Genomic DNA, 19568 nt, shown 5'->3' with positions numbered 1-19568 from the left:
AAAAGACAAACCTACTGAACGGAAGAAGATATTTGCCAATGATACATCTGATAGGGGTTAATATTCAAAATTTATAAAGAACACATGCAACTCAACACCAATGAAAGAAAGAATTCGGTTAAAAATTGGGCAGGGGACATGAATAGACATCTCTCCCAAGAGGACATATAGATGGCCAATACACATATAAAAAGTTGGTCAATGTCACTAATCATCAAAGAAATGTACATTAAAATCACAATGAGATATTACCTCACACATGCCAAAAAGGCTACCATTAATAAATCAACAAACAGCAAATGTTGATGAGCATGTGGAGAATAGAAAACTCTCATGCACTGTGGGTGAAATTGCAAATCCACTATAGAAAACATTTTAGAGGTTTCTCAAATACTTAAAAATAGAACTACCTTATGATCCAGCAAGTTCACTTCTGGATATTCATATGAAGAAATTCAAAACACTAACTCAAAAACATATATGCACCCCTATGTTCATTATAGCACTAATACAATAGCCAAGATATGAAGAAAACCTAAGTGCCCATCAATAGACAATTGGATCAAGAAGTAGTTTATTACTCAGCCATGAAAAGAATTAAATCTTACTGTTTGTAACAATGTAGATGGACCTAGAGGGTATTATGCTAAGTAAAATAAGTCAGACAGAGGATGATCTAATTTATATGTGGAATTTAAAGAACAAAATAAACAAACAAAATAGTAACAAACTCATAGATACTGAGAATAAACGGGTGATTGCCAAATGGGAAGGGGATTGGGGGCTGAATGAAAAGCTGAAGAGATTAAGAAGTACAAATTGATAATTATGAAATAGCCATAGGGATGTAAAGTACAGCATAAAGAATATATAGCCAATATTTTTTTAATTACTATGTATAGTAACAGGTCGGTACTAGATTAATCAGGGTGATAATTTCATAAATTACATAAATGTCTAACCATTATGCTGTGTGTCTGAAAATAATATAAAATAATATTGGATTGCAACTATAATTGGTAAATAAAAAATAAAGTAAAATTATTATTAAAATTAATATTATCAACCATTAAGTAATTATGTGTCATATATGTTTAAACATGGGTGAGATAAAGAATATTTTTATAGGATAAGATAAAAAATATTTTAATATATTACTGAAATGACCTACTTTTCATTCATTCATTCTATAAAACAGTATTTAGTATATATTTATTGAGCACCCCTCCCTCAATATATGCTAGACATTTTTCTTAACATTGTGAATACTCCAAAGAAAAGTACAAGTCAAATTCTGTTATCATGGCTACAATTAAATAGGGGATGAAAATCACTAAGCACATTTAAAAATGTACAAATTAAGAAATGAGCCATTTAGTGAAAAGTACTATAAAAACTAGTTTTTGAAAGACCAAATCTTTCAAAGAATGGGTGAACAAATTCTTCACTAAGAATGTTTTACAAAGTGATCCAGCCTGTGTGTGTGATTGGTTGTACGGCTGAAACCACGTTTTTCCACTAAGTATGGAGGATAATATTTATATATTCTATTCTAGACTCTTGCATTTTATTAAATATCTGACCTTATGGAACTTGCTTTTTGGTAGAAGGGGATGGGTAATAAAGAGTAAATATCACAGTATGTAAAATAATTACAAGATAATAAGCTTTATTGGGAAAGAGAACAAGGTAAAGGAATTATGAATATGCATGTATCAGGTGGGGATTTTGCAGGTTTTAACATAATCATCAAAGAAGAACTTTTCAAACAGGTGATATTTGAGCAAAGACTTGAAGAGGTTGAGGTAGGAGAAGCCATATGTAAATCTATAGGTGAGTGTTCTCAAAGAGAAAACAGGAAATGTAAAGTCCCCAAGGGAAATGTGTTTGCTGTCTGAGAACTTGTAAGGAAAGCAGTGGCCGGATGCCAGAGAGAAGCGTGATGAAGAGAGATCTTAAGACCTTATAATGGCAGCAGAGATATTTGCATTTACTCTGTGTAAGATGGGAAACTATTGAAGGATTTTGAGTGGAGGAGTGATATATCTGATTTTAACAGAGTTGCTCTAGATGCCCTGCTGAAATAGTCTTTAAAAGGTAAAGAGTGTAGTTAGGAAGCTATTAAAATAATCTGGATGATAAATGTTGGTTGTTTGGATGATGGTGGTAATAGAGAAATTGGTGGGAAGTGGAAGAATTGATTGATTTAGGATATATTTTGAAGGAAGGCATAAAATTATGTCATATTCTACTGGACATAGGCTATAAGAAAAAGAGATACATCAGAGATGATTCCAAGAGTTTTGGCTGAGATCCTGGGAGAATAGGATTTCCAGTGCTCGAGATGGGAAAAGTCATGGAAGGGACAGGTTTGGGAAAGAAGAATATGAGCTTAGTCTGGGGTATATTAAGTTTGAGGTTAGTATCATCTAAGTAGAGATGTCAAGAGGATAATTGAATATAAAAGTGCAGAGTTGGGGATTGAAGATCAGCCTTGAGATACAAATTTAGAAATTGGTCTATATTTAAATATTATATTGGTTTCACCCCCCATATTTACAACCACTCATAATTTTGAATATGACCTTAAGTAAAAATAAGGGTCACAACAAATATAATTATTTAGGTTAAGATGAAATCATACTGGATTAGAGTGAGCCCTAAGCGCATCTGATGTCCTTATAAGAAGAAAGAGATATGGATACAGAGACTCAGAAACACATAGAGACACACAGAGGTCATGTGACATAACAATAGAGGCAGAGGTCAGAATAATGCAGCTATAAGCCAAGGAACCAAGAGTTGTCAGGAGCTACCAGAAACTAGGAAAGACACAAGAAAATATTTTTCCTGGAGCCTTTTGAGAAAGTGCAGATCAGCTGACACTTAGATTTCAAACTTATAACCTCCAGAACAATATGTTATGGGAGCCCTCAGAAAGCCAGAGATAGTATGTGGAACCATAACACTGGATGGAGATTGTCAAGGCAGCGAATGTTGATAAAGAAGTCCATAGATTAAGCCTTGGGAATATAGGAAAAATATCAATGGGACAAACATAGTAGAGAAGATGAAATTTTTTAAAAATTGTAAAAACGGGAGGGGGGTTTTGCCTGAGTGATGTCTTCAAATAGATGAAAAGGATGAAAAGGAATATGTATAGATTGACATTAGAAAAGAGCATGAACAATCCTTCTACATTAATAGAAAGAAGGGTAAAACATATGGGTTCAGAAAATGATAGGTTAGTAAATATGGTGGCAGAAGTTTGTAATTCTTTTCTGATTGCCTCAGTATTTTTAGAGAAGGAGTAGACAAGTTCAGCTAAGAGTGAGGACAAAAGTAGAGTTGAAGGTCTGAAGAAAGAGAGAATACATTAAATAGTTTCCAGAATCAGAAAGTAAATGGGCTTAGAAGAACTTAGGCAATACACTGAGAATGGGAGGACACATGAAGGGCTCTCTAGAAGTTAGTGGCGATAAATTTAAAGTTGCTTTTGAGCCATCCTCATGGTTTGTGTATTTTTTTTCTGCCACCTAAACTATGCAGCAGTAACATAATGTAGGTTGGATTTTAGTAGTTATGGTTCTGCCAAGCAAACAGCTTCATTTGATAAAGAGTAAACCAAATTAATTAAGAGTGTATACAAGAGGATGGCCATTGGGATGAGCCAGGCAATTTGAGCTGGGCAAAAAGAGAAAAGAGGATTGAGTAGTTGGTAAGATTAATCTACATGCCAGGAATTGTAAGAATCTGAGCATTAGGAGAAGGGATCCAGAAAGGGAGGAGGTTGTAGTCAGAGAGTGGGATGCTTATAATTGGAATTATAAAGGGACTGCAGTATTAATAATAACAAATGCTAAATTCTGATATTGGTTTTATGATGTAGTTAATTAATCATGAATAACACCTGGGTAAACATTGTTAGATGGAGGTGTTGAGGTAGCTGGGCAGGGTATGGAAGGCATCACTGAGTGAATCACATCTGATTCATGAATAAGGAGGAGCCTTCTAACAAAGATCTATAAAGGAACATTCCAGGTGGAGAGGGGAAAAAAGCAGGTCTAAAGACTGTGAGGCAGGAACAACCTCAGTACAATAAGGAAACATAAAAAAAAAAGGTCTATAGTAGTTGGAGCCTAGTGAATAAAGGCAAGTATGGAATGAATGATACAAAAGAAGTACAGGGGAAGATCATATAGGATCTTATAGGCCATCACAAATAATTTTAATTTTATTCTCAGTGCCTTAGACGGTCATTTTAAAACATTATAGGCAGTAACATCAAATTTACACTTTAAAGAGCTTGTTTTGACTACTGAGTGAAGAACAGATGGATATGAGGGAAAAAAGAGGTACAACTGGAATCTGAGAGTTACTTCAGATATGTTACAATGGTCCAGGTGAGAAATAGTGATGGACTGGATGAGGCTGTAGTGATTGAGCTAAAAACAGGATAAGAGATACAAAATTTGTAGAGGCCAGAGGGCTACTGATGACTTAGGTGTATGACATGTATATGGAAGTATTGGTGAATAAAATAGACAAAGCAAGAATAGCTTTTAGGATTTTGACCTAAGCAACCAGTGGATGGTTGGTGTCACTCAGTGAGGCACTAAAAATGGAAGAGGAGCTAATTGGTGAGGATGGTCTGGGTAGTAGAAACTAAAGAGTATATAGAAAACTGTCTGAATGTGGGATTGATATATACTGATAGGGAATGGACAATATTCAACATATAGAAGAGATGTTTTCAAGTGAAATAGTAGAACAAAAAAACTGGCAAGGGTCTCTTAAAGGAAATATAGAATGAACTCCTGCTCAAGTGGTGGTTCAACACTTTCATTGGTTTTCCATTTGACATGAGAGCAGGTAGTGCTTCATGCCTTCCTTTTAGATCTAACTTGCATTCAGAGTACCCAGGCTAATTTTTTTTTTTTTAATCAATCACTTTGTGTAGATCAGCCCAGTCACACAAGTGTTTAAAGTTTTTCAGGGGATCCTTAAGGTACACATTTTTGTCACTTTAGTATGAGCCTTCTCCATGTGACCTCTCTCTTTACCACTCTATTCTCTTCCATGTCTTATTCCTTTGGCAGGGTCTTAGTTTTTCCATCTTTTAAAATAAGAAAGTTAGCTGAGTGTATGTCTACTAAAATTCTTATCAGCTCTACTGGCCTACAGTTCTACTGCTTTGAGTGTGGCAAAATTCAACTCATTGTTCTGCTTCTACCTGTACAGTTACATAAGCATATCACTTTTGTTGTTGTTGTTGAGTAAATCCTACCTTCCTTCAAGAAAGCTATTTCTCTGAAACACACTTTTTTTAATTGCCTCAACCCTTATGTTTGCTTATTGTTTTGAATCCACAAAATATGTATTCATTGTCTATCAAATCATTCACCTTTCCCCTTGCTTGGAAATCTGCTTCTCTATTCGTCTACTTGTTCATCTACCCAACCACTCATCCCTTTGAAGACAGCACGGTACAATGAAAGGAGCATATACTTTAAATGTCTGTACTCCTGGATTTGAATCATCTTTCATTATGAATGTTATTATACTTGCACAGATTTTTACCTCTCCGAAATTTGATTACCTAATCTGAACAGTTAAAAAAAAATTAGCACCCATTTAAGTGTCTAATATCTGTTAAGCATATAATAGCAGGCAAGTATAACCATTATTTTTGTCTCCTTAATAAATGAGGAGCTGCTTGCCAAGTAGTTAAGGGGTCAGAGATATATACCCACCTGAGAGAAAAAAAAAGGCAAGGAAGAAAGAAAGAGCATTATTCAGAAGAATGTTGAGGGTTCAGGTGTGATTAAGATATGAATAGATACATGTGATAAAATTGGGAAGATAAAAAAAAAGAGCCTCACACATCAGGCTAAGAAGTCAGAATTTATTATATAGAATTAGGGTCCCTCGAGATTTTTTAAGTGCTAGAGTCATGTGGCCAAATATGTGTTATAATACTTCTACTAATGGCAGTATAAAAGACAGATTACAGTAGGAAAACTGGAAAAGTGAGAATGAGTAAAACAGAACAGAACAAAATAATGTTCTTGAACAACTGAGGTGCAAGAATTTTTACCATATGGCTCACTTCGAGACACTGAACTAAATATTATTTATACTTTTCAATTATGAGTTCCCAGTCAATAATTTCCTCATTCTCATAAGAAGAATGGGAAAATCATTCTCATGATTGTCAAGCAAGATGTAAATAGTAAAATGTCTTGCTAAAGGGTACATGGTTATCTTTCGTTGAGTATTAGAATAGCTTTGAAAATAGGTTTCACAGAGTCACACAGAGATAAGGCCATATGAAGATAATGGAGGACACTGAAGTGCTGATGCGGCTATAAACCAAGGAATGCCAAGGATTGCAGACGCCTACCAGAAACTATGAAGAGGAAAGGGGAAGTGAGGTATTAGCCTAGAGACTTTGAGAAAACATTTTGGGATTCTAGCTTCCAGAACTTAAGAAAAAATTACTGTTCTTTAAAAAAACAAAACAAACAAACAAACAAACAAAAACAGTCCAAAATAGGTCCAGTACCTCCTAAGGGAGCATGGCTCTAACCACATATATACAGTCTAATACTGATCAACTTAAAGCCTAGCCATATCCAATGGTAAGCTTGTCAGATTTAACCTCTAGACATTTGGAGTATGGGGTCAAGACTGCAGAGAGGAACAGCTCTTTGGGCTGTGGCCATAGATACAAGTTGTCCATTTGTCCGTCTGACCAAACCGTAGTAGATTGAATTATCCCTTTGAAGGGGCAAGGGTTTTGTACTATGCTGCTGGGAGACCAAGGAATTCTGTTAGACAGCATGAGCTTGAAGGGTGAGAGGTGGAGGAGGGTACAATGGCAGTGGCAGCCTAAAGAGAGTCTCCTGCTCCTACTTCAACTCAAGCAGCTTCATATTTTCTGTTTTCTACAACAGCCTTTACTATATATTTCATTTGAATAAACTGTTAAACAATTTAAAAACCACAGGACTGGGCATGTAAGGCAAATCCAGATGCACGGAAAAGAGATAGAACCCTAAACATTGACAAGAGGCAGAAGGTTCAAAGCAGTTTATGAGAATCCAAACCTGAATGAATTTCCTGAGACATCCAGGCCTCAGATCATATGCAGGTGGGAAGGAGGGTAAACCAGTGAACACACCACTCAATTCAAGATAAGGACTCTAGGATGTATCTAGTTCTTTGGCATGCCATTCTTGGGATTTTTTCGGACAGGTGTTTTCCCAAGTCCAGGTCAATAAACAACAGGGTGAGGCAATAACTATGAATAAGTCATTGGTCTTAGGACTTATTGAGCCTAAATACCACCTTTTTTATATTGTTTCATATAAGTTATTACCTTAGATGTAAAAAATTTATATGTGCCACTGAATTTTTTAGACCTTCCTTTCTTCTTCCCTCTCTCTCTTTCCTTCCCTCCCTCTCCTCTTCCTTTTCTTCCTTTCAAATACATTGAGTATTTACTGTGGACTAGACACTGTGAATCTAAGAATGAATAAGATATGTAAAGATGCCCGAGAAATTTCAAATTGCAAGTAAACAGGCAACACAAGCCAATATGTGTTTGGATAGAGGCGAGCACAGGGCCTATAGGACCAGAAGAGGGCACCTTGGAGAAGCCAGGGAGGGCTACCTGGAAGAAGTAACCTTACCCGAACTTTGCGGGATGGATAAGCTTCATGAGAAAATTTGAAGTGTAAGAGATTTCTGGGCTGAGATAATCACATGGGGTCATTGCAGCCCATGGAAAAACCATGCTCTTTGGAACTAGCTAGATTTAGTTTCTGAATTTGAGTTCATCACATACTATAAGTCATGAAAAGTTATTTACCCGAGGTACCTCTGTTTCCTCACTCATAAAATGCAGGAAAGAAAACAAAATGTATTCTAAATGAAAGTAGAATCATAAGCAGAAACTCAAGCATGATATGGGCGAAGAGATGCTGCTTGGTCCACAAAGTAGCAAGGAAGTTTAACAAGATAGGACTACCTCCTCTTTGATTTGAAGTAGGTTCCTACTATTGTGTTTAAATAGTTCTTTGTAATCGCAGATAACTTCTCCCACTTTTTTAAAGTCACATTATAAAGTGAAGTGGTATTACTTGTTTACTTCTTTAAAAAAAAAAAGATATGGATTTTGCCCGAAGACCTGAATAGTAATAATAATAATAATAATAAAAATATAAGCTAGATACAACTTGAGTGCTCCAATATTAATAGAATCTATTAACAATTTTATAGGGTACTTGTTGGTGATAAAAGGTCATTCCATTATAAGTATGTTTATTCCATATTTGGAAAAGCCTTAAATGGGGCTCAAATCAATTTCATTTCTGATTTCTGCATGGTGAACATCTTATCTCAGCCCATATTACGCACATGTGGCAATGCTAATATCTACTAATAAAAAAAAAAAATTGAGACCAAATAGAAGAGAATGCATTATAGTGCCTTAAATAAATTATAGTGGAGTCACAGTCAGAACAATTCCTCTTTTTGTTTATTAGATTTATAAACAGCACCTTCCCTCCGTCAGTTATCTATGAGACTGCAACCTTGTAATATTTACCATTTTGTTAAACACAGAAGGAAAGATGGAATAGAAAACTCTAAAGAAGAAATGGAAGCATACAGATGAAGCACATAGTGGAGGTAAAGGAGGGCCTAAGGGCAGGACATAGATCTGGGTTTCAGGGTTCTCCCAGAGACTAGAAGATAAGACAACGTTCTCTGTTGATGAAGTTGATGGCAATTTGAGGAATCACTAGAGTACACACTGGAAGGAGAGAATTGTCTCTTAGATCACTGACAAGCAGCTAAAGAAGATCCTGGGGGAAGGTGATTAATTAGCTCCTGTCCCTGACCCCACACCATTCTCTGTTTCAACCCTGTGCCTCAGAGAAGATTGAAAGTTAGACTTTATTGGTGTCAAATTTATTTTTAAAAGTTATGAATGGAGATTTTTTTGTATGTGTTATGTGAAAATGAGTCAGTGAGAAGTTTCAGAATATCATGTTGGGAATTTCAGGAGGCATCGATTGCATTAGAACGCTTAAGAAATTGAGGTCAATATTTGTACGACTCTAAAAGGACTGGTTGAGGTTTTTATTTTTTTTATTTAATTAATTCATTTTTAGTTATAATTGATATGCTGTATTATATTAGCTTCATATATACAAAGTTGTGATTCAATATTTATATACCTTGCAAAGTGATCACTGTAATGATTCTAGTTACCATCTGTCACCATGGTTATTACTGTGTTATTGAGTCTATTCTTTAATTTGTGCATTACAGCCTTATGACTTATTTTATAACTGAAAGTTTGTACTTCTTAATCCCCTTTCTTGATCCTCTCCTACCCTCTTCCCTCTGGCAACCATCAATTTGTCCTCTGTATCTCAGTTCCATTCAATTTTGTACATTAATTTTGTTTCTTAGATTCCGCACAAAACTGAAATCATATATTTGCCATTCTCTGTCCAGCTTATTTCACTTAACATAATACTTTCCAGGTCCATCCATGTTATTGTAAATGGCAAGATTTCATTATTTTTTTTATGGCTGAGTAGTATTCCATTATATATGTACCACATTTTCTTTATTCATCTATCAATGGACATGTGAGTTTACATATGTTGGGAATTGTAAATAATACTGCAATGAACATAGGGGTGAATATATCTTTTCAAGTTATTGTTTTTGTTTTCTTTGTATAAATACCCAGAAATGGAATTGCTAGATTATGCAGTAGTTCTACTCTTAATTTTTTTGAGGAATTTCCATACTGTTTACATATTGGCTGTACTAATTTACAATTCCACCAACAGTGCACAAAGGTTTCTTTTTGTTCACATTTTTGCCAATCCTTTTTATTTTTTTTCCTTGTGATAATTCTATCAGGTATGAAGTAATAACTTATTATGGTTTTGATTTGCATTTCCCTTATGATTAGCAATGTTGAGGATCTTTTCATGTTTGTTGGCCATCTGTATGTCTTTTTTAGATAGACATCTATTTAGGTCCCCTGCTCAATTTTTAAATGGATTGTTTGTTCTTTTGATGTTCAGCTGTATAAATGATCATATGTATATTTAAATATTAACCCCTTATTAGATATATCATTTGCAAATTTTTTTTTTTATTTCATTCAGTAAGTTGCCTTTACACCTTGGTGATAGCTTCCTTTGGTGTGCAAAAGCTTTTTAGTTTCTATTTTTCTTTCTTTCTTTTTTTCCTCCACTTTTTTTGTCTTTGTTTGAAAGTGTACATACACAAGCACACATATGTATATTTTTAGGAGCAATGTCAATGTTTACTATCTATGCGTGGTTTCAGGTTTTATATTTAAGTCTTTCATCCATATTGAGTTTATTTTTGTATATGGAAGAAAACGGTCTGCTTTTATTTTGCTTATATCTATATAGTTTTCACAACACCATTTATTAAAGGAACTGTATTTTCTCCACTGTATATTCTTGCCTCCTTTGTCATACATTAGTTGACCGTAAAAGTGTGGGCTTATTTCTGGGCTGTCTATTCTGTTCCATTGATTTATGGATCTGTTTTTGTGCCAATACCATACTGTTTTGATTACTATAACTTTGTAATATAGCTTGAAAGCAGGAGTGTCACACTTCCAAATTCGTTCTTTCTCAAGATTTTTTGTCTATTCTGGGTCTTTTGTGGTTTTATATAAATTTTAAGATTACTTTTTCTAATTCTCTGAAAAATGCCATTGGTATTTTGTTGAATCTGTAGACTGTTGTGAGTAGTGCAGACATTTTAACAATATTAATTCTTCTAATACATGAAACAAGTATAACTTTTCAATTATTTATGTCATGTTCAATTTCTTTTATCAATGTCTTATAGTTTCCAGATTACAAGACTGCTTTCTTTCTAATTTGGATGAAATTTATTTATTTTTCTTGACTGATTGCTATGACAAGGGCTTCTAATTCTATGTTTAAAAAAAAGCAGTTAAAGTGTACATCCTTGTTTTATTCCTGATCTTTAGGAAAACACTTTTGGCTTTTCACCAGAGTATGTTAACTACAGGTTTGTCATATATGACCTTCAGTATGTTGAAGTATGTTTCTTCTATTACCACTTTGCTGAGAGTTTTAACATTCATAGATGCTAGGTTTTGTCAAACACATTTTCCGCATCTATTGATATGATTTTTATCTTTTATTTTATGTATGTGGTATATCATATTGATTGATTTGTGAATATTGAAGCATTCTTGCATATTTAAATAAATCCCACTTGATCACGTGCATGATCTTTTAAATATGTTACTTAATTCTGTTTCCTAATATTTTGTTGAGAATTTTTACTTCTCTCTACATAAGGGATATTGGCATGTAATTTTCTATTCTTTGTAGTTTCTTCATCTGGTTTTGGTATCAAGGTAACATTGGCCTCATAGAATAAGTTTGGAAAATTTCCATCCTCTTCATATTTTTGGTGGAGGGGAAAATGTTTGAGAAAAATAAGAATTATTTTTTTGAATGCTCGATAGAATTCACTTGTGAAGCCATGTTGTCCTGGACTTTTGTTTGTTGGGAGTTTTTGATTACTGATTCAGTTTTGTTTCTAGTAATCAGTCTGTTCAGGTTTTCTATTTCTTCTTGACTCAGTCTTGGAAGAATATTTGTTTCTAGGACTATATCCATTTCCTCTAGGTCGTTCAATTTCTTGACATGTAATTGTTCATAGTATTCTCTTATAATTCCTTGTATTTCTGTGCTATCAGTTGTTACTTCTCTTTCCTTTCTGATTTTATTTATCTGGACCCTCACTCTTTTCTTTTTCCTTAATGAGGTTGGATTAAGTTTTATCTCTTTTTTTTTATCTTTTCAAAAACTAATTATTAATTTTGTGGTTCTTTCCTGTTGTTTTTTGGTCTCTATTTCATTTATTTCTGTTCTAATCTTTATCATTTCCTTTTTTCTACACACTTTGGGCTTTGTTTGTTCTTCACTTTTTAGTTTCTTTACTTATAAGTTTAGAATGTTTATTTGAGATTTTTTTTGTTCTTGATGTAGGCCTGTATCACTAAAAATTTCCCTCTTAGAGCTACATTTGCTGTGTCCCAAATATTTTAAATTGTTGTGTTTACATTTTTATTTGTCTCAAGATATTTTTTGGTTTCTTCCTTGATTTTTTCATTAACATATTGATTGTTTAGTAGCATGTTCTTTTCCCTCCATGTTTATGTTTTTCGCAGTTTTCTTCTTGTAATCGATTTCTAGTTTCATAGTGCTGAGATCAAAAAAGATGCTCAATATGATTTTAATCTTAAGTATACTGAGACTTGTTTTCTGGCCAAATGTGTATATTATGGAAAATGTTACATATGCACTTGAAAAGAACGTCTATTCAGTTGTGACATTCTGTAAGTATCAGTTAAGTCCATATGATCTAACTCATTGCTTAAGGCCACTGTTTCTTATTGATTTTCTGTCTGAATGATCTATTCATTGATATGAGTGGGGTGTTAAAATCCCCTACTATTATTTTGTTACTGTCAATCTCTCCTTTTATATCTCTTAATATTTGTTTTATGTATTTCTTTGCTTGGTTGAGGTGTTTTAGATATAAACTGGGATGTCAAGGAAGCTCCAGAATTCTTTAACAGGGTCCCTGTTGAGATTATTGACATCTAAAATGGATAGCTATGAGGCAAATATCAGTAAAAATGTATAAAATGGAAGCAAATTTTAAAATGCATAAATGTATATAGAATGTAGATATGTGTATGGATGATCCAAATAGTGGTAGTGTAAAAAACTACAAATTCCCTCAAGGAATGTGGTATTTATCACTATGCCTAATATATAATAATGCTGATTTACTTTTTTTGATTGAATTAAATATGAAAACACCAAGATTCTTAGAATTAGAAGCAGCCTGGAGTAATTTTCTGCCCAAAAGCCACTAGTGCACACAATAGGTCTTTCCCTAACACAGGCAGCCAGGGTCCCTTTGCCCGATGTCTGCACATCTGCACCACCACATCTTCCCAATTCTTATCAGCACCAAATATGCTACTGCTAGAGAGCTAGTATTAATTATTTAAGTAATAAAATAATCAAAAATATTAATATTAACATTTTGGAATTTGTAATGATTGGAACCAAAAGAAGAAAACAAACCTGGACATCCAGGATTGGCTATATAGAGCTTCTCCTCTTGGCTGATTATTATTTTCTATTACTCTCCTTTAGATTATTTTGGAATCTTATTTCACATTATAAATTCTTGAAATTTCATGAAGGGAATTAAGAAGAAAGAGAGTTATTAGAAATGATAGAAGTTGAAGAGAGTGGAAAACAATTTTATATTATTAAATTTTTCACAATCCTATTACAAAATAGATTGTGGTTTTATTTTCCAAACTGATATTTGGTTTCTGATAACACTCCCCCCATCCCACACACACACACACACACACACACACTTTACTTTTGCAGCTATATTCAGAAATTTCTATAAGAACCCAAATGCTATAGTAACAGCAAATCTTTTAAAAATTAGAATGATCGAAGAATTGAAATACTTATCCCTTTAATTTAATTTGAAATTTTAATTTAACTGAACAGTAATAATCAATTAAAATACAATCTGATCATACTTTTGCATTTTATGGGCCATTTTTGAATTCTAATTTCTAATATTTTCTTTTCAAGGAAGTTTACAAGTTCACTATCAGCTAAGCAAGGAAGAATCCCATGTATTCACCATTGAGGTAGAGAACTTTGCCAACAGAAGGATGCATCACTTGAAGATTAACCGAGAGGGAAGAGAGCTTACAATTCAGGTACATTATTTTTTTTCTTCTCATTCAGCCAAATATGACTTGGGCGCTCATTAACACTTTTCTGCACTTCTATCCTAAGCCAATTGTAGAGCCAAGTTCTGAGGATACATATGGTCCACACTTGATTCCAGACTTCGAAGAGCTAGAATAGCAGTTCTCAAAGTGTGCTTCTTCTTTCCCACTAGCATCAGCATCATCTGGGACCTTGTTAGAAATGAAAATTCTTGGACCTCACATTAGATCTACTTAGACGCTTTTTTGCAAGGAGAGGCAGCAGGCAACTTTGATGCCTGCTTATTTGATAGCACCTGAATTGTGGCATAATGAGAAAGACACAGGTGAAGAGAATCACCAGGGGCCAACAAGGGCTGGAGCAGAAGTGTTCCCAGGTGAAATGGAAGCATGCAGGAGGGCACTGATCTCATGTGGGTATTAGTACTCAATTCCTGGATGAAGCTAGGACTAAACTGAATCTTGAAAGTGAATTGGAATTGGCAAGGTGGAAAAGAAAGAGGAAAGTGCTCAGGCAGGTGGTTCGTGTGATTATTGACAAAGCTATCTGGAAAAGCATAGTATGTGGCAGGCACTCTGAAATTCTAGTGGTCTTGTTATAAAGAGCAGGCAGTAGGTGATGACATATCACAATAGAGAAATATTTCCTTTAGAATCATGATTTAAAGTGAGCACTGAAATTTGCCCAACAGTCGTCCCTTATTTTTTTTTTAACCCATCCACTCTTTCAATATCCTAGGTGATAATTTTAAACCTTCTTATATCACCACCAATCTCAACCATGTCTTCACTCTTAGCAGATGACTTTGTTTTCTCCTTTCTGGTGAAAATAATATAACATTAATATATCTACATACTTTCACCACCACATTTACCCAACTACCCACATCTGTGTCCCTGTATGCTGTCTCGTTGCTAAATATGAACAGTGAATGGTACTAGCTAAGGCCTGACCCATCACTTGAAGGACAGTTCTTATACCCTATTGAAAAATATTACTCCAGCATTATCCTCTTCATCTCTCTTTTCAACATTTTTCCAGCACTATTTGATGGCTTTCCAAAGCATAAAACATGCAAATATTACAAGAAAAAAAATAAGTAAAACTAAAAAACTTTCTCTGTGCCAGGGAAAGAAACCTCTCTCTTATCCTCTTATCTGACTTCATATGCCGCCCCATTTTCCCTTTCAGCTTACTGCCCAGATCCTTGGAGATGTTGTTTATATACTTCATCTCTAAGTTTTTCCTTACTTTTCTCAAACCCACATAATTGATTATTTTTCCTTGTGCTATAGTGAAATAATATTTCTCAAGACACCAATGGCTTTACCTTGCAAAATTCAATGGTTTTTTCCTTTTCTTCTCACTGGCATTTGACACAGCCATTTCTCTCTGCTCTTGGGACATATTCTTATTTGGCTTGCAGGGCACTGCTTTCACCAGTTTTTCCTCTGCATCTCTAATTTCTTTTTCTGGTCCTTCTTTACCTTCTAAACTTTAAAAACTGGAACCCTCCAGGACTCATCTTCAGATTCCTTCTCTCTCTTTCTCTCTCTTTTTCTTTTTTTTTTTAATTTGCACTTATTCTGTGGCTAATCTCACTCACTCAATTTCACATCGTTAAATGCCATGTATATACTAATTAATTAATCCCAAAATATCTCTAAGATTAGTCCTTTTCCTGAACTCCAGACCAATATATCCAACTGCCTACTTGACATATTCTTGTGGAGAGCTATTAGATATCTTGAATGCAACATATTTAAAACTGAGTTGCTGAGAATTGTCCCTCAACCACCCCCCATGCTCCATAATCTCCCATACCTCAGTTAATGGCAGCTTCATTTTTACAGTTGCTCAGTGTTGAAATTGTGGTTTCATCTTTGATACCTCTCTTTTTCTCACATGAAACATGTTGTTGATCAAGGGCATCTATACTGCCCCAAGCTGCCCTCATTCTTTCCTTGGTTATTGCAGGTTATAGTCTTCTCTTAATTGAAGGATGCCTACTCCTCTTCTCCTTTCACAAAGACTTATTCTCAAGAAAGCAGCAGAGTGATTCTAAAAGATTACTCAGTATATGGGACTCTTCTTTCCAAAGCCAAAAATCTTGTAACAGTTAAAGATGATGTCCATGATCCAACATACCTGCTACCTTCCCACTCTTATTTCCCTGATTTCATCTATCACTGTTCTGTCTGTTATTCCACACTTCTTACTATGGCCTCCATTTATTTTCAGAATCCTCGAAGGGTAAGTGAGTAACTTTTGGATATGGGTTGTGGAAGAAGTCTAAATTGACTGTTGTTTATTTGTTTTTTGTGTGTGTTTTTTGACCGGGTTGAATTTCAAGAGTAATTGTTAAATATATAGTACAAAAACATTCTCTGAGTGATTATAATTTTGTGGGCTTACCTCTAGCATTTATTACTGAAATAAGAGAGAAATGTCTTTCTTAGGAGAAAATTTGGGTTGAGGCCAGATTGGAAGAGGAAAGGGATGGGAATGATGAATTCTCATTTGAATATGTTTCAATAAGTCTTGATGGGGTGGCCGGGAGGCATTCTGATGGGCATTTGTATATATGACTCCTTTTCCACAAATGAATAACAAACAGGGCAGTGAGAGAATGATAAAATATATTTATTTTTTTCCTTCTAAAATATTTGGATTAATCAATTAATAGGTGATGAAAGGCACACACTGGCTAAGGACATATTTCAAAGCACGGAAGGGAAAGGAAAAAAGTGGAGGCCAAAAAATTTACTTATTTATGTATTTATGTATGTATGTATGTATGTATGTATGTATGTATGCATGCATGCATGTGTGTATGTATGTATGTATGTATGTATCTATCTATCTTTCTATTTATTTATTTATTTATTTATTTATTTATTTATTTATTTATTTATTTTAACTTTAAATTATTTTATTGACCTAGTAACACAACACACTTGTCTCCCCTGGCACTCCCAGCCCCCTCACCATCACCCTATCCAGATCTCTTTTCCTTCCTCCTCGCTTAGAACAAGCTCTTCAGTAAAAGCAGAAGAGAGCAGACTACTCTCCTCCTGTGTGCCCAGTTCCACACCCAGGCCCTGTGGAGTAGAATCTCAGGCAGTATTGAGAACCTGTTAGAGAGGACAGGTAATCATCACTTTATTCAGCCAGCTAAAAGCATTTGGCACCTAATAACTGAATTAATTTTCCCAGCTCCCAAGGCCTGGAGTTGCTATTACTCCTCCTCAATTTTCTCTCTGATAATAGGAAAGAGAACTTGGGAGCTGAGTCTGCTGTCAGGAACAAGAACTCCTGGTGCTTTTTTGAGATTTTTAAAGGGGTTAGTATTTTTTAAGGCACAAGTGCCCACAAAAATGCTCCGATGGTGAAGTTGAACTTTAACCCCTTATCTGCATTTATGACATTAAACAGATTAAGCCATTTTGCAAAACACCAGCACAACAGCCAGTTGTAAAGAAAAAGAGCCAGGCATGTTAGAAAGCAAATATTAATTACCTCCTTTGATAGATGAAGATCCAACAGTCAAGAGAGGCTTCCCCAGAGCGAGGTAGACCTGAGTATGAATCCCTGCTCCACCCTTTATGCTGTGTGATCTTGGACCAGTTACTTACTTTCTCAGCTTCAATATACTTATCTGTGAAACAAAAGTGGGGAAGTACTGGGTGAAAAGGGGAAAGGATTAAGAAGTACAAATTGGTAGTTACAAATAGTCATAGGGGTGTAAAGTTAACATAGGGAATGTAGACAGTAATATTGTAATAATGATGTATGATGCCAGATGGGTGCTACACTTATTGGGGAATCACTTTGTAAATTGTATAAGTGTCTAATAACTATGCTATACACTCAAAACAAATATAAAATAATATTGAATGTCAACTGTAATTAAAAAATAAAAATAATTTTTATAATTAAAAAAATAAAGTTAAAACATTCAAAAAATCATATGAAAGAATATAGCTAAGGAACCAGGAATGAAGCTTGGCATCTAAGGCTTACTCAAAAAAGGATTCTTCCATATTTCTCCCTTTCCCATCTCATTTAACGACTTGATGAGATCAAAGGGTATCTACGATTCTGAGATCAACCAAGTTTTTAGGCCAGATTATGAATTTAGCCATCTAAAAGGCCTAAAGGACTATGGTGCTTCATCCTTTTCAACCTCACTAATTATAATTAAAAATAAAAACAATAATAAACTATAAAATAAACATAAAAAAGTCTGACAAAACAAGGTACTTTCTATTGAATACTTCAATGCTGGCCTAGCCTATATCATACATATGGAAGTTTTAAGAATAAATATTTGTGGTAGCACCCCCCTTTGTTTATTTATTTGTTTGTTTTTGCTTTTGCCCTATGCATTTCAAATTGGTAACTCATACCAAAACCAGTACTCCTTCCAAAAGTCTTTGATCCCTGTCACACCTGGAACACATCCCCAGCTATCTGTAGTCTACCAATAGCCTCAAGTTTCTTTTGAGTCATGCTACCTTTCTCTACAAACCTCTACAAATTGTCATTTTTCTAAAAATCCTAGTAAGTGTCATTTACGTCCTTTTTTCTCTGTTAGTCATCTGGTTAAAGTGCTAGAGACCAGATAATTTCCCACAAAGCAGAACAGTAGGACAGAAATGACTCATGTACTTAAACAATTAGTTCTTTCATATATAACATTTGCGCATGAGCATGTCAAGTTCAGAGAATCATTTACACAGAAAAGTGACCCTGTGGAGCCTGGGGAAGAAGTGAGGGAATAAGCCAGGGGAATCTCAGCTTAACTCACAATTCTGAGTTCTTGTACTTCTCTCCACTGAGCAGAAAATTTCTGCTCACTTTAGCCTCTTCTCCAACCTGGATGACAAAGTATTGTGGAGGACCTCCTGTCTCTTGCTGGAAGGTACAGTTTCAGAGAATAAGAGAGTCAAGTGAGAGTTCTGAGGTAGTATGGGAAGAAAACTCTTTCAGGACAATCTGAATCCATGCACATTAAACAGACTGAGGATGAGGACCATGGAGGCCAAAATCCTGTGTTGTATCTGTGTGGGGCCTCCAGGGAACCCAGAAGCATCCTGTTGGTATGACAGACTCTGTCTTCATAGCCTGCAAAATAGAAAGAGAATCAAGATATTTATTCAAGGACTCAGCAAACCTGTGTTAGGAGTTATTTTGGCAGTTTCTATTGTAAGCACTACATAAAACATATATTGATAATATGTCCATATTCTCAAACAGCCAAAGAACCAATAGTTTAGTGGGGAGAGAGAGAGAAAGAAAAGAATCATTATGACACAGCATCTTAAAGGCAAGGTTAGAGTAGAATAAAGGTGCCATGAAAGAAGAGGATCTATGAATCTAAGTTATCAAAAAAAAAAAAAAAGCTACCTGGAGGTGGTGGACTCTGGGAACACTTAGAAGGGTGTCTGGCATACAGTATTCAGATATTTAATAAATTAATTTTGTAGAAATTTAACATAAAAACACACAGCGATTGTCTAAAATTTGCTCAAATACCTAGAGAAGTATGAATAATAAAGCAACGACTATATGGAATGATGGGTGGACCCCTTGACAATGGGACACTGCTTTGTGACACTGTATGTGCTTGATAAAGTTGTCGATCTCTGTATAATATCAGTTCCCCAGTCTGTAAAAATAAAT

The 19568-nt window shown here is 34.8% G+C and overlaps 1 protein-coding gene across 2 annotated transcripts in view; it reads left to right on the top strand.

The window, feature by feature from the left end:
• The window catches only part of CNTNAP5 (contactin associated protein family member 5), a 723905-nt gene that overhangs the window by 658968 nt on the left and 45369 nt on the right, over positions 1 to 19568 (top strand). For both annotated transcript variants that reach the window (XM_016161356.2, XM_016161355.2), the window contains exon 20: positions 13740 to 13870. In XM_016161356.2, coding sequence (XP_016016842.2) covers positions 13740 to 13870 — 131 coding nt within the window. The remainder of the gene's footprint in view (positions 1 to 13739; positions 13871 to 19568) is intronic.

This window comes from Rousettus aegyptiacus, unplaced genomic scaffold, assembly GCF_014176215.1.
Source record: "Rousettus aegyptiacus isolate mRouAeg1 unplaced genomic scaffold, mRouAeg1.p scaffold_m13_p_2, whole genome shotgun sequence".
Lineage (NCBI taxonomy): Eukaryota > Metazoa > Chordata > Mammalia > Chiroptera > Pteropodidae > Rousettus > Rousettus aegyptiacus.
Note: the sequence above shows the minus strand (reverse complement) of the source record. Positions and strands in the feature narration are given on the sequence as shown.